The 12,814-nt window shown below is 51.1% G+C and overlaps 4 protein-coding genes across 4 annotated transcripts; 2 read left to right on the forward strand and 2 right to left on the reverse strand.

Annotated features, from left to right (window-relative positions):
• Positions 1-820: 820 nt before the first annotated feature.
• On the forward strand, positions 821-4,016 carry AUEXF2481DRAFT_7916 (uncharacterized protein; the record flags this gene model as incomplete). Its single annotated transcript, XM_013485171.1, has 2 exons — positions 821-1,268; positions 1,423-4,016. 2 exons carry the CDS (start codon positions 821-823, stop codon positions 4,014-4,016), a joined length of 3,042 nt encoding a protein of 1,013 aa, XP_013340625.1.
• Positions 4,017-4,610: 594 nt separating this feature from the next.
• AUEXF2481DRAFT_43324 (uncharacterized protein) lies at positions 4,611-5,532 on the reverse strand. The gene has a single exon (XM_013485224.1). The coding sequence runs from the start codon at positions 5,066-5,068 to the stop codon at positions 4,622-4,624; it is 447 nt and encodes a 148-aa protein (XP_013340678.1). The 5' UTR covers positions 5,069-5,532; the 3' UTR covers positions 4,611-4,621.
• A 550-nt stretch (positions 5,533-6,082) lies between these two features.
• AUEXF2481DRAFT_91546 (uncharacterized protein) lies at positions 6,083-8,022 on the forward strand (the record flags this gene model as incomplete). The annotated part of the gene is made up of 3 exons (XM_013485263.1): positions 6,083-6,620; positions 6,722-6,877; positions 6,899-8,022. 3 exons carry the CDS (start codon positions 6,083-6,085, stop codon positions 7,855-7,857), a joined length of 1,653 nt encoding a protein of 550 aa, XP_013340717.1. The 3' UTR covers positions 7,858-8,022.
• A 543-nt stretch (positions 8,023-8,565) lies between these two features.
• Positions 8,566-11,138, reverse strand: AUEXF2481DRAFT_43325 (uncharacterized protein). The gene has a single exon (XM_013485225.1). The coding sequence runs from the start codon at positions 11,053-11,055 to the stop codon at positions 8,638-8,640; it is 2,418 nt and encodes an 805-aa protein (XP_013340679.1). The 5' UTR covers positions 11,056-11,138; the 3' UTR covers positions 8,566-8,637.
• Positions 11,139-12,814: the final 1,676 nt, after the last annotated feature.

The following is a 12,814-nucleotide window of genomic DNA, read 5'->3' on the forward strand; positions in this document are numbered from 1 at the left end:
AGAGAGCAAATTGGGGGACAAACCGTCGGCGAACTGCTTTTTGGTGGGGACGTCATGATGGTCGCAGAGCAGGGGCAGAGACGCCTTTGACTGGAAGTTGCATGCAGCATGGCTAGTCACGGCAGACGTGACAGCGAATCAAGATGGTGAGCAAATGGAGAGGTTGGGGGAGAGGGCGGCATAATTATGTCACGGAATATGCACAGAAGACGATAGGCGACGTCTCGCAGCATGGTGATGATGGACTAGGTAGCTTGTCGTGTGCGTGAATGCGATGGATGTTCGAGGCAGGATGTAGCAAATTGAACAATTTGACAGACACAGCGGTGCGCCTTGCCCGATGCGGGCACAGTCAACGGTATTGACGAGGCAGTAGGGCGGTTTGGGCATAAGGCGGGCCAGTCGCACAGCTAACGAGGGTCCGGTTAGCACGGCTGGGTGGGATTACGTCGGTGCGCTTGGATCGGCCTGGGATTGGGGTGGAGCTTGTTGGAGCGAGCGTGCGCTTGGTCTTGGGAGCTTGTTGATGTTCGGGCCAAAAATGCCTCACCAAACCAAGTCGGCCAACGCTCCAGTGAATCGCCAAATTACCTTCACTGAGGCACGCCGTCCAGCCCACCCAGCGAATTGCGAGCTTTGACCACCAGCGGCAGAATCGGCCACGACGGAAAATACAAGCGGACGCTGTTCAGCCTTCCTTCAAAAGAGCTCGCCCGTCCTCATCCCAGATTCTTTCTTCCGCTCACGCAGGTGCTCACCCAGTCGACCAACCCCACTCCTTCACCCATCGACCGCGGTCTGCCAGTGCAGCATCAGCAACATGTCGGAAACCAACCCCCCTCGTGTGTCCTTCAGCGACAAGGACCTCGAGAACGGTGCTCCCAACAACGACCGCGCCGCCTCTCGCAAGTGGTCGACCGCCCCCGGTGCCATCGAGGACCTCGACGAGTACACTGCTCTCCAAAAGTACATCTCCACCTACCGTGACCCCAAGGAGCGCGCAGCCGAGGAGGCTGCCGCCAACGGCGATGCTGCCGCTGCCGGCAAGGGCAAGAAGAGCTGGCAATTCTGGAAGAAGAGCAGCTCTGGCGCCGCCGGCAACGACACCGTCGTCCCCGATGACTGGCTTGAGGCCGACATCAGACAAGGTATCTCGAACCACGACGTCGAGGCTCGTCGCAAGCGCTTTGGCTTCAACGAAATCTCCTCCGATAAGGAGAACATGTTTATTAAATTCTTGTCATTCTTTACTGGCCCTATTCTTTATGGTACGTCTTGCTTTCTCGCCTTGGCTTTTGCTTTTGCCTGTCGATCTGGCTTGGGTGCGGCTTGCACTAGCTCCACCCGAGGCCACTTCCCCCGCAAATTCCGCAAGCCAAATCCACAAAAATCAAAACACAATGGCTAACCAATAGCGTGCAGTTATGGAACTTGCTGTCCTTCTCGCAGCAGGTCTGCGTGATTGGATCGATTTCGGTGTCATCATCGGTATTCTTGTGCTCAACGCCATTGTCGGTTGGTACCAGGAGAAGCAGGCTGCCGATGTCGTCGCCTCTCTCAAGGGTGATATCGCCATGAGATGTACCGCTATCCGCAACGGTCAAGAGCAAAACATCCTCGCCCGTGAGCTCGTCCCCGGTGATATCGTCATCATCGAGGAGGGTATGACCTGCCCCGGTGACGCCCGTCTTATCTGTGAATACGATCAACCCGAAGACTTCGCCAAGTACAAGGAGCTCCGCGAGCAGCACGCCTTGAACCCCGAGGAGGACCCCGCTGGCTCTGAGGAAGGTGAGGAGGGTGAGGGTACCGGCATTGCTCACCAAGGCCACCCCATCGTCGCCACCGATCAGTCTGCCATTACCGGTGAATCTCTCGCTGTCGACAAGTACATGGGCGATGTCGTCTACTACACCACTGGTTGCAAGCGCGGAAAGGCTTACGCTGTCATCGTCGCTTCTGCCAAGCACTCTTTCGTCGGTCGCACTGCTACTCTCGTCGCTGGCGCCAAGGACCAAGGTCACTTCAAGGCCATCATGGACTCCATTGGTACGGCTCTTCTCGTCCTCGTCATGTTCTTCATCATGCTTGCCTGGATCGGTGGTTTCTTCCGCAACCTTGGCATCGCTACCCCCGAATGGTCTGAGAACACCCTTCTCCGTTACGCTCTTATCCTCCTGATTGTTGGTGTCCCCGTCGGTCTTCCCGTCGTTACCACCACCACTCTCGCCGTCGGTGCTGCCTACCTCGCTGAGCAGCAGGCTATTGTCCAGAAGCTTACCGCTATTGAGTCCCTTGCCGGTGTTGATATTCTCTGCTCCGACAAGACCGGTACTCTTACTGCCAACCAGCTTTCCATTCGTGAGCCTTTCGTCGCCGAGGGCCAGGACGTCAACTGGATGATGGCTGTCGCCGCTCTCGCTTCTTCCCACAACATCAAGTCCCTCGACCCCATCGACAAGGTTACCATTCTTACCCTCAAGCGTTACCCCAAGGCTCGTGAGATCCTCAAGGATGAGTGGAAGACCGAGAAATTCACTCCCTTCGACCCCGTCTCCAAGCGTATTACTGCTATCTGCACTCTCCGTGGTGACACCTACACTTGCGCCAAGGGTGCCCCCAAGGCTGTTCTCAACCTGACCGACTGCGACAAGGAGACCTCCGACCTCTTCAAGGACAAGGCCACCGAGTTTGCTCGCCGTGGTTTCCGCTCTCTCGGTGTTGCTTACAAGAAGAACGACGAGCCCTGGATCCTTCTTGGTATGCTTTCTATGTTCGACCCTCCCCGTGAGGACACTGCCCAGACCATCATTGAGGCCCAGCAACTCGGTGTTCCCGTCAAGATGCTTACTGGTGACGCTATCGCTATTGCCAAGGAGACTTGCAAGATGCTTGCCCTCGGTACCAAGGTTTACAACTCTACCAAGCTTATCCACGGTGGTCTCTCCGGTACTGCCCAGCACGATCTCGTCGAGAAGGCTGATGGTTTCGCTGAGGTCTTCCCCGAGCACAAGTACCAGGTCGTCGAGATGCTCCAACAGCGTGGTCATTTGACTGCCATGACTGGTGACGGTGTCAACGACGCTCCTTCGCTCAAGAAGTCTGACTGTGGTATCGCTGTCGAGGGTTCCACTGAGGCTGCCCAGGCTGCCGCCGATATCGTCTTCCTTGCTCCCGGTCTCTCCACCATCGTCTACGCCATCAAGACTGCCCGCCAGATTTTCCAGCGTATGAAGTCCTACATTCAGTACCGTATCGCTCTCTGCTTGCACTTGGAGCTTTACCTTACTCTCTCTATGATCATCATCAACGAGACTATCCGCACCGATCTTATTGTCTTCCTCGCTCTCTTCGCTGATTTGGCCACCGTCGCCATTGCCTACGATAACGCTCACTCTGAGCAGCGTCCCGTCGAGTGGCAGCTTCCCAAGATCTGGATCATCTCCGTCATCCTCGGTGTCCTTCTCGCCACCGGTACTTGGATCGTTCGCGGTACCCTCTTCCTCCGTGAGGGTGGTATCGTCCAGAACTTCGGTTCCGTCCAGGAGATCCTCTTCCTCGAAATTGCCCTTACTGAGAACTGGCTCATCTTCGTCACCCGTGGTGGCAAGACTTTCCCCAACTGGCAGCTCATCCTCGCTATCCTCGGTGTCGACGCCCTTGCCACTATCTTCTGTCTCTTCGGTTGGATGTCCGGTGACCCTCACAACACCTCCCCTCCTTCCGCTTTCTACCCCAACGAGCGTCTCGATGGCTGGACCGACATTGTCACTGTCGTTGTCGTCTGGGCTTACTCCATTGGTGTTACCATCATCATCGCCATTGTCTACTTCCTTCTTAACCAGATCACCTGGCTCAACAACCTCGGTCGCAAGAACCGCAACATGCACGACACCAAGATGGAGAACATCATCGCCGCCCTTTCCAAGGTCGCTCTCGTTCACGAGAAGGATGATGCCACTGGTGGTGACCGCTGGACCCTTGCCGCTAAGATCGAGGATGAAGAGGAGGATTAGATCATGCTTTGATGCTCAATTCATGCGCCGGAGTTTTTATTAATCTTACTTTTCCTTTTTCTTCTACATACAAAGTGTCTATAACACACCCCTCTGCCCTGTAGATTCGCAGAGTAATACCCCCAAACAAAAATATTTCAAAAAACTACATCTGTTCCAGCATGCTTTGTGATTGCGCCTGTGTCTTGTGATTGTTTCGGCAGTTTTTCTAACAATTTCCTTTTCGATAAACAAAAGCAGCCCTGATTAAAAAAAAACAGCCAAAACTGTGGTCAGCAACGCCCAAGTGCCCACTTGATCCAATTGAGATCAGCAAAACGTGACGAGTAGCCCTTGATCCTTTGCCGATTGGACATCGTATCGACCAGGAAAAATGAAACATCACGAAAAATTTTCGCCGTCCCTTTATCGGCGACGGCGAGTCGGCGTCTCGCAAGCTGACCAGTGCTGAACGAGCCGACCGAACTTGTCTCTCCGCGAAGGACTTTGTGTTACGAAAAGAATTGACTTGTCCCGCAAGTCGATAGAAGTGTGGATGGGCCCCGTGGAGAGGGCAGCTAGAACGACATGGGCCCCGTGGAGTTATTTGCGGGCTGCTCGCGGCCTTACTTCGTAGTTTCATGCTCGATGGTCAGCAAAGTGTTGATCGCTCGACACACGAACCACCAAGAGGCACCCGAAACATGACACGATGGGTCTCTTGCAGACGATACGTCTAGAGAGCACCGAGCACTTTGCAACACGTCGGCCAGACCGAACGGTTTGTGATACATAGGTACGGTCTGTATTTGGTGGTATGTCCCAGATGATCCAACAAAACCGCTCTTCTCATCACATTCACACAACTCTAAGTCGTTTAACCAGATTAAGCAGCACCAAAAGCCAAATGATTGATTGAACTTCAAACATCGGCAGCCGCGAAGTGTACAAGACACCTCGATTACAAGCAATAGCAGACAAATCCCCGGACCGACTCTTTCTCGTTCCAAGCAAACCCTCCAGATCATTTGATTGCTTGTCAGCCTTGTTCGTTGCAATCGTCCTTTCGCCATGCCTTGGCTTCTATGCTGTTCCGAGACGAGGTATTTTCTGACCAAAAGTCTTGGTATCAATGGCTTGACCTCTTTTTCAATGCCGAGACCTTTTTTTACGGACGCAGAGGCGCGCGGGAGCACTACTGCAAAGAATGGTCATACCAAAACACGGGCCGACGCCCAGGAACTCTGAGAGCCCCAACCATCACGACTTGGCTTGCATCTTTTTGACTTTGGTGTCTTGCTCTCTTCCCCGGGCATAAAAAAGTTCATGGGTTCGTATCGCAAATCTCTTGGCTGGGCGCTGGTGTTGTTTCCGCATGCGAGTGTACGCCAATGTATCGCCTAGACCATAGCAACCCGCATCCCCAACCTCTCTTTCTCCGCAAAGGCCCGTGATGCGATTTCTTGTGCATCAACATGCGAGACGAACAATGAGACGTATGTCGCAACCAGCCTCCACTCGCACCCTATGTATTTTGCAGACTCCGTTGGAAAGGCGGAGAGGTTGGTATGGCGGGCGAGGGGAAGTTCTTGGCCGTAACTGACAAGACTCTTGGAAGCGTTACTCAAACCTCACTTCATCTGAGGTATGCATGCGTTTGATGTTCGTGCTCCGACGTCCTTGCTTGACTTACTGTCTTGCTGCACATTCCAATTTTCGCGTCTCGAGCAAGAGAAGCCTGACCAGCACTGCATCCATCCGTTCCTCGGGAAACAGATGATCCAGAAGAATGCGATGCTCAAAACATCCAATTCTTTGACATTTCTTTTTTTCTTTTTTGGGATTTCTACATGGAATAATCGTACAGGTACGCAAATCGCACGGTTGTCTGATCATCATTGTACGCGAATCGTCAACAGGTAGGTCGTGGTGATCTTGAGGGTGCGGAGTCGTCCTCTGGGTGTGATGGTTTTGAACTTGTAGGTCCTCGACAACCACGATGTTGACTTTGGCAATTGACTTTGACAATACTGGATCATGCCATAATGCGACATCTGTATACCCATGATTTGGCCATGTAGGCTACGATGGAATGCTGGAAGTTCTTAGTCTGCTTGATGTTAAAAGCTCGAGGATACTCCGAGCATGAGTACTACTTTTTCTCTTCACCTCCTTCCTCATCTCTTTTCTTGCACAACGAAGGAACTTTCAAGGAGAAACATTCAGTCATGAAGTTACTCCCATCGTTGTTCGGATGCTTGGCATTACATCGTGCTCTTGCACAGATCTCACAGGACCCTGGCACTCCATCTCCAGCAGTCCCTCCAAAGGCATTGGAGTCCACCACTCTCCAGACCTCTGTAATCAACAAGCTCAATTTTACCCCCGGCAATGTCACACTTGACAACGACCTCGTCGATTCTGATACCGCCACCGACTTTGATGAGAACGATCCCGAGCACGTCGCAACATCCGACTCTGATGACAATGACGGTGAACACAACCCGCTGGACACTTTCGAGAGTGAAATCGATTTCGACAATGATAACGTCGCCATGGGTAATGCCGATGGGAAGAAACCGCTCCCAGATGATGATGAGGGACAGGCCATCGATGATGAAGGCGGTAAGAAGAGCAAAAAAGAGAAAAAGAAAGACAAGGAAGATCAGGTCAAGATAAGCTTCTATCGCTTTAAAAAAAAGACGGCTGTAAAAGACACAGAACAGGCCACAAGACATTCACGCAGGACCATTGCCAGAAGCTCCACAGAAATTTCCATTCTTACAGGCTGAAGCCGAAAAGCCACCACAAGCACAAGATCCACAAGAAGAACAAGGATGATGATTCAGACAGCGGAGATGAATCCGATGTCGGTGTGAATTGTACGCTGCACGTCTATACAGACAAACATTGCAACACGGAAGTCTTCGCCTCAGCAGTTGAGCTTGGCAATTGTACGAACGTCAACAACGACCACGGCAACACCGGATATCTGCACCGCAGAGATTTGGCAAAAAGTGCCGGCGGGCCAGAAAAAGGAAAAGGAAAAGGAAAAGGAAAAGGAAAGCACCCGCACAAGAAAGGGGATTACAACAGTGTCATGGTCACATGCTTAGAAAGCGACACCGGGTATGACTCAGAAACAGCATCGAACAGTACGAAGAAGGGAGATCCTGACGTATCTGAGCCTGAATCTGAGGACGAGGGTGGCCATGATGGTGAATATGCGACATTTTCCTCTGCCTCTGCTACTGGTTTGCACTCATACAAAGATCACACCACCACCGAATCGGCCAAAGATGTTGAAGAGACTTCATCCAGTCGTTCCCATCACGATGAAGATGGAACCTCCAAATTCAAACACCACAAATCGATCACAGATTCTGAGTCTACCGGAACCAGACACCACGAATCGACTACAGACGTCGAGCCGACCAGCTCAATAGACATCGCCAAGGGCATCTCCAGAACCACCAAGGAGGCAGAAGGTACTGGACAATCATCAAGGACCGTCACACATGTTATGACTTCCACCAAGGAACACAGACATATTGCCGCTTCTGGCAAGGCACTGTATGCTTCCGGTCTGGCATCCTATGCTGCAAGTCTCTCCAAGTATGCCGTTAGTATGTCATCGGACCCCGATCTTCCATACATCACTTTCCCCAGCGGTACAGAGTTGCCGACGCAAACTGGCAGTGTGTCAGAGACTACTCGTGCTCCAGCTGCACCTGACAGTACTGATCCTGAAGACAACAAGAAGGACAAGACAAAGCAAGAAAAGGATGGTGATGAGGGGCAAGAGACAGAAAACGAAGGCGAACATGACAAGAAGGACGACGACGAAAAACTCCTCCCATAAGAAAGCAACCTGGCATGATACATCTCATCTCATTTAATACATCTCAGCTACAACGCTTCATCGACAGCATCGACAATCATTTGGCATCCATATATTAAACACTCTTCTCATTTACATAATCATACAAAACCTATACCAAAATAAAATGTACTGCACTTCCCACAGACTACATCATCATCATCCTCCAAGTGACCACAAAGCGCAGATGTTCTCACTCTACCTCACTATCACATGATCGACCAGTCAATCCGTTCCAACAGGAAGAGCGACCCTCATCAGACAGAAGTTCACACAGCTACATTCTGCACAGAAAGACACTGCTTGTTCTAGAAAGAGCTATAGGAACAAGATGGATTCGATGTCGTTTGCTCAAATGCAGTGTACGCGACGACCACAGCGCGCATCCGGTCGATGTCGAAACCAGGAGTAGTCGAGTATCTCAACGAGGAGGACGACTAGCAGATATTCACGGATGGGAGGTAGAGTCGCTTGCCGGAGGCATACATTGATCAGAGAGACGATGTATGAGGTACCACAGGACAGGTACCTGTGACCTTGATGCCTTGCACCCGTCAACTGGACAAGTGAGTGAAGTGCAGAGCATGAGATGTGACTTGAGATGCTTTATTATCTCTTCGGTTGTAGTTTAGAGAAGAGAAAGAATTGACAAGCATCTGCGAGGAAGAATATTAGAAGTTTGCATCGTCTGCTTTGTGTAAAACAGGCATAGACCACTCTTGATTAGTTGGAAGGTATGGATGTATACTTCCATCACACTCACTACAAGAACCTTACACTAGCATTAGACACCGAATTTACCAGCACACCGGCAGGTTTACTGCTAGACTGTGCAGCATCCTCAGTGGTCTCATCTTCCCACTCTCCATCCCCAGCAGTGTTCACCTTATCTTTCCCAACCACCTCTTCTAAATCAGCTCGAGAGCTACGTATCCTACTCCCAACTTCTACCTGTACCAAGCTCTTCCTTCCTCGCATTTGTCTAGCATCGCTAAAACTGTCATTACTGACCAATTTACTCAGACGGTCTTCGCCCTTGTTCTCCTTGTCATCGTCGAATTTCTCCTTTAGTCGCTGTTTGCGTCCCTTGATACCTGACGCACTAACACCACTCAATGTGATCCGTAAAGGCGATGGCGAGCGCGAAGCCAGATTTCCAGAACTGTTTCGGTTCAGTCTTTCTGCCCATTTTCTTCTTGCGGCTTCTCGAGTGTTGCTCGGGGCGCGGAGAACACTGGATGGTGGTGGGGTGGGTGATGCCTCGCCTGGTCGTACCCAGGTGCGTTCATGACGTGGAAGTTCCATTTCTACTGCGTACGAAGCGTATTGGGCTGCTGCTTTTGCGTCAGAGTTGGAGCGAGAGATATCGCTACTGCTATCCGTGGTTGCCCAATTATCTGCTGTGGTCGCTGGAGGCAAAGTAGGACTATTGTTGTTAGCGCCTCGTATTGGAGATGGCGTGATGGCTCGGGGAAGACCTGGAGGGAAGACATGTGGACCAGAGACCAAGCGGCGTGGATTTCGAGCTGGAGGTTTGAGGAAGGATGAGGATGTCGTTTGGCGGCGCAGGCTGGGACTACCTTTTATAGAGCCAAGATTGCTGTAGAGACCCATGTTTGAGGAGCGTCGTGAGGAAGCGAATAATACTGGGCTCATCACACCGCTGCTCGCTCGATTGCGGATGAATGATTGTCGCTTCTCGGCGAGAGGTCTGCGGTCTACGGCACTTTCGCTTCGACTGACTATGCGGATACTACGTCGCTTCTCGGCTTCCGTCAAAGATCGTCGCTTATCCGTATCCGTGAGTAGTACAGCAGGCATGAACAACGAGTTTCTGTTTGACGTCGACCCAGGGTAATCTGATGGCTTGGTGGACAGGATGCTAGTTCCATGTGTATTGAACGAGCCTCGGCTGCTTCGATCTCTCGTGATGGAGAAGGTGCTACTCAACCGGCTCCTTCTGTTTGGGCGGTGTATCACTGTTCCCCGTGTGTTGATACCCAAGCCTGGATGCCAGCTCTTGATCAACCTCGAAGCTCGTTTGCTAGGAGATAGTCTGCCAAATTCTGATAATCGTTGACGAGAGTCACGACTATTTTGTCTGGCCAATTCCGTAGCTGCAGAATAACTGTGATGCGGTGTATGTGTTGCGCCCGACTCTCTTCCCCAGACAGGAATGTTTGAATCTGCTTGTATCGCTGCTTCCCCATCTCCAAGTGAACTGACTACGGACAACTTGCTCTGACGAGCGTCTCTCCCGCCAAGGAAGTATCTCGGCTTCATTGGTGGTTGAAGTGCTGTCGGTAGATCGACATCTAATTGTGGTGGTTCGTCCGGAGAGTGTTTGACAGGTGATCCGATGTATTTTTCCTCATCTTGATTGTTGTCTGTTACCATAGGTTCTTGATCACCATATGGTAAAATTGGCCTGATATCGCCTTTCTCTATCTTTTTGCGAGGTTGCTTCCTTTTACGTCGAGAGCACAACATGGCAATGGCGAAGAATAGAGCCAATACCGCTAGACAGCCAATCACGATACCCACTATGATACCTGCTGTCATGCTCCTCCTTTCAGATTTGGCAGGCGAAGAAGTGGCAGACGAAGAAGGAGCTGAAGTAGGGCTCGGCGTCGTACTCGATGTTGTGCGACTGGTGATCACGACCGTTGCTGCATTCACATTGACGTAGAAGATCTGAGACTCTGTCGCAGATAGAGACGAGGCGATTACAGTGACTTTGCTTGCTGAAGCTTTGGTCGCAGTAGGGGGAGTGCCCTGCAGCTCTTGTTTGACCTCGTCATATTTCAACCACGAGGAGGCAGAGCCGACGTCGACAGTGAAGTCAATGTCAATGTCATTCCTCGTTACTAATAACGAAGAGAATGTGTATTGGAACGATTCTCCAGCTGTTGCTGTCAAGTTTCCGACCTCGTCGTCAAATAGCGAGGTATTCGCTGTGCGGAGAAAGACGTTCTTCACTGCTGTATCCCCGTATGTATCTGTCACGGTGATAGCTATGCTTTGCGGCTCGAAACCTTGGGGCGGTGTTCCTGTCAATTCAAGCGTGATGTTGTTAAAAGTAAGCCAGTCGGGCGCCTTTGCAACCGCGTGTTGCGTTTGGCTGCCTGTGATCTTGACGCCGTTGATGAGTAGTTGGTCCACGAAGGGCCCCAGGATCATTATCTTTCCTGGTGTAACAGTAACGTTCTCTGTCTGTGGACTAAACGCTAGCTGATTACTGCTGATGAGCAGGCTGAAGGTTGTCGCTGCACCCGCAAATCCAGCCACATCTGATGCGATGAAGTCCACACCATAAGTCTGAGAGCCAGTCACCAACAGAGGCGTCATGCCCCAGAATGTGAGAGTACCGCTATCGAATTTGAGCCAGGATGGGAGCGGTGTTCGATCGGCCATTGTAGCGTAGTAGGAATTGATGGCGCCGGAGTTGCCAAAAGTATCGTTCGAGAATGTGATCGCGAAGGCTGTTGAGGGCTGTAGAATCAAGGTTGATGGCCCTGATAGAGGTCCTGACCTCGCGAGGTCCGTTGAGATGTTACCCTTCAGAACCGGTACATTGTTGCTCGCAACCACTAAGGTGCAATCCATCTCCGCCGACCCTCCATTGTCTGTCGCAACGATCTTGAAGACATTCGGTCCAGTGTTTCCTTGGCCAGGCTTGCCATATAATGTCCGTGTGACGCTCTCCAGATTTAACCAAGCAGGCGCACCCGATAAGCTATAGACCAATGTGCTGCCATCACTGGAGACGAACGTCGTAGTGGCGAGTTGGAAGTCGTATGCTTCATTTGCTCGTGCGACAGCTGGAACTTGCGAATTGAACGGGAACGCAACCTGCGGAAGCGCCGACGCCAGAGTGCTGAAAAGTACCGAGAAGAGTAAGCCGTGCATCATCTCTCACAGTTCAGCGTATCGCTTGGGACGGTGACAGTCTGCACTTGTCTGCAACTCTGAAGTCGGTCGCAAATTGACGCTGTTGTGTAAAAGGTGACCGCACGAGCGAGGAAAAACATGCATCCCTCCATCAACTACCTGTTCAGCCACCGTACACGCCCTTGACGCGAGAAGACGTGTATAGCGATTACATCTTGACGTGACCTTGCGTACTGGCTGGAGGAATGGCTGCTCGAAGAATGGACGAGGGTGGGCCGGAATCTGTATGCTGTGAAGCAAGGGGTATACTGAGTGACACCACACTTTGGTTGAGACGGATTTGAGAATCTTTGGCTCGTTTCACTCACAGAATCAAGAGAGTTCCATGCCACTCTCTTACTAGTGATTGAAAAATATCCTGGCTCGAGAAAGGTGTTTTCCGTTTTGCGAAAATCGCTTTTACTGAATAGAGCAGGTCGATGACAGAAATCCGGACATCAAGGCCATTTTTCTCGTATTGATAGCATCCTGAGACACATACCTACCTAATTGAGGAATGTGTTCCTCTTCATGTGTGTATACCAAGAGCAAAGTCAAGATTTATGAGGTCGAGTGACACAAAATTGCTGTATAGATGCTGGCGCGTTGTGATAGAGACCTTCGTATTAATTCGCGATACACTCTCTGTCTTCAGTGACGATGCTGAACAGTGTTCAGGTTCGAGGTTTGATGAACGATTCAAAACGCCTTCTCAGTTTTTGGGGGCAGAGCTCCAGGTGGATGTGCTTGGCAACTGCATAGAAAGCGGCATATATCTGCATAAACACCCTACACTAATCATACATAGCTGTACGTATCAGGTAAAAGAGCCCTGACTACAAGCCCTTCATCATGCATGTCAAGCTGCCGGCAGTCTTGTAACATGCATGCTTAGCAAGCCTCGTAGGCTCCAGTATATCCATTACCATCACTGTCAATATTACAACACTCAATCGCCTCTTCAATGTTACTCTCGCTCTCGATCGATATCTTCCATCGATGGATTAGA

Source organism: Aureobasidium subglaciale (genome assembly GCF_000721755.1).
Source record: "Aureobasidium subglaciale EXF-2481 unplaced genomic scaffold scaffold_23, whole genome shotgun sequence".
NCBI lineage: Eukaryota > Fungi > Ascomycota > Dothideomycetes > Dothideales > Saccotheciaceae > Aureobasidium > Aureobasidium subglaciale.